Raw genomic sequence first — 2,163 nt, forward strand, 5'->3', positions numbered from 1 at the left:
GTTCTTCCTTGACTAAACACCTCTGATACAGACCACTTGGAGGTCAGGGGCAGCGGGGAGAAGAGGGACTCAGGCGCACGTGTGTCCTTCCCACACGTGTGCCTCCTTTCTGGACCCGGAGCGGAGGAGAGTGCAGTAGTAGAAGCGGCGGCGGCGAGCGGAGCAGCTGAGGGGCCAGCAGCAGCTGATCCCCCTAAGGTAAGTGGGGCTGAGGGACTGAGGGGCCGGCGCAGCTGAGCCGGATCCGGAGGGGAAGCCCCCCGGGTCCCTCTTAGCTGAGCCGGTAGGGAGCCGCGCTCCCGAGCCACGCGAACAGAGCGCGCAAACAGGCGCGGTCTGTAAGAGCGCGCCGGCGTTTGCGGCGGCGTTCGCGCCGGCGGGCGAACAGGCGGGGCCCAGAGGCTGACCCCTGCTCTGCTAGTAAGGGCAGCAACTCCTGCGATGGTGTCGACACGGAGTTCTGCCAGGGCCCCTGCCCGGGGGGCGCGGCCTTCCCGGGGCTTGTCCGAGGCCTCCACCCAGACAGAGCCCTCGGGGGGGCTGCCGTCCTCCAACCCCCTGGCCTGCGGGAACTGCCTGGCAAGGTCTGGGGGGGCAGGGACTGGGGACTCCTGCACCTGTCCTGTAGGTATCCGCCTTAGGACCCTGGAGGAGCGGGTGCAGGAGCTCCTGGAGGAGGTTAGCAGGCTGAGGGGAATCCGTGAGGCAGAGGAGGAAATTGATAGGTATTTTCTTTCTCTGCAGGGTGATACAACAGAGGAGAGGGCAGACCGGGATGAGCCCTCCACCGCTGAGTGGCAGACAGTCTCCCGCGCCAGAGCTATTAACCATGTTGCGGCACCAGTTCCTCCTGTCCATCTGGAGAACAGATATGAGGTCCTGGCAGCCCTGGAGGAGGAGGGAGCAGTGGAAGATTCCAGGGAGGAGACTTTGTGCACACAATGTCCTGTGCGGGCGGCGGGAGTCAAGAGGCCTAAGAGGAGGAAGCGTCGCGTCATCGTGATTGGTGACTCCATCCTGAGAGGTACGGAGGGCCCCATCTGTCGCCAGGATCCCTCAGCACGTGAGGTATACTGCCTGCCCGGAGCGAAGATTCAGGATGTGAAGGGGATGCTCCAGTCCATCATCCAGCCCTCCGATTATTACCCCATGGTCCTTGTCCATGTGGGTACTAACGATGCGGCCAGGAGAGCCCCTGATCGCCTGATGGAGGACTACCATGCTCTGGGAGGCGTGCTGAGGGAGATGGGCGCACAGGCGGTCTTCTCTTCCATCCTGCCAGTGAGCGGACGCGGCAGACGTCACGAGATGTGCATTGCGGAGACCAACTGGAGGCTACAGGAATGGTGCTTCGAGGCGGGCTTTGGCTTCCTCAGCCATGACCGGCACATCGTGATGAGAGACATGCTGGGATGGGATGGGCTCCACCTTTCCCCTAAAGGTAAGCGTGTGTTCTCTTCCAGGTTGGTGAACCTCCTTCGGCGGGCTTTAAACTAGGCTCGTCGGGGGAGGGGGAAGATGAGGGCGGAGGAGACGATGACATACCAGGCCCAGCAACAGCCAGCGAGCCCAGACCAATGGTCAAAACGGAGAAACAGGTAAGCGATAGGGGACGGGGCATTGCTGAGACTAGGGGGTCAGTGGGCACAACCGCTGAAGGCCTCAAATGCCTCTACACGAATGCTCGAAGTATGGGGAAGAAGCAGGAGGAACTCGCCCTCCTCCTAGCTGTCACCAGCCCTGACATAGTAGGGATCACAGAAACGTGGTGGGACTCATCGCATGACTGGGCGGTGAGTGTCAAGGGCTATAGGCTATACAGGAAGGACAGGATAGGAAGGAAAGGTGGAGGAGTAGCACTCTACATCAAGGAGGAATATACTTCCTCGTTAATTAGCATGGGGGTAGAGGGGGGGCACTCTGAGGTGCTCTGGGTTAGAGTAAAAGGCAGTCCAGGGGAGAGAGACTTAACGGTGGGAGTCTACTATAGACCTCCCAACCAGGGAGAAGAGCTCGACCTGGAATTCTTAGGTCAGCTTACAGAGGCAGTGAGGGCTAAGGATGTGGTCATCATGGGGGACCTAAACTTCCCAGACATCTGCTGGGAGGAGCAGTCAGCCAAGTCTGATCGCTCACGTCGGTTCTTAGCCAGACTGCAGGACC

General features: G+C 60.5%; 1 protein-coding gene across 1 annotated transcript in view; it reads left to right on the top strand.

Moving 5' to 3' along the window:
- LOC149869001 (uncharacterized) overlaps nt 1-1,606 on the top strand; it is a 4,550-nt gene extending 2,944 nt beyond the window's left edge. Inside the window, exons 3-5 of the mRNA XM_090037681.1 lie at nt 32-198; nt 745-1,024; nt 1,283-1,606. Coding sequence (XP_089893807.1) covers nt 32-198; nt 745-1,024; nt 1,283-1,497 — 662 coding nt within the window. The 3' untranslated portion in view covers nt 1,498-1,606. The remainder of the gene's footprint in view (nt 1-31; nt 199-744; nt 1,025-1,282) is intronic.
- The last annotated feature ends 557 nt before the right edge of the window (nt 1,607-2,163 follow it).

Source organism: Crocodylus siamensis, chromosome 3 (assembly GCF_052110815.1).
Source record: "Crocodylus siamensis isolate JL-2025a chromosome 3, ASM5211081v1, whole genome shotgun sequence".
Taxonomy (NCBI): Eukaryota; Metazoa; Chordata; order Crocodylia; family Crocodylidae; genus Crocodylus; species Crocodylus siamensis.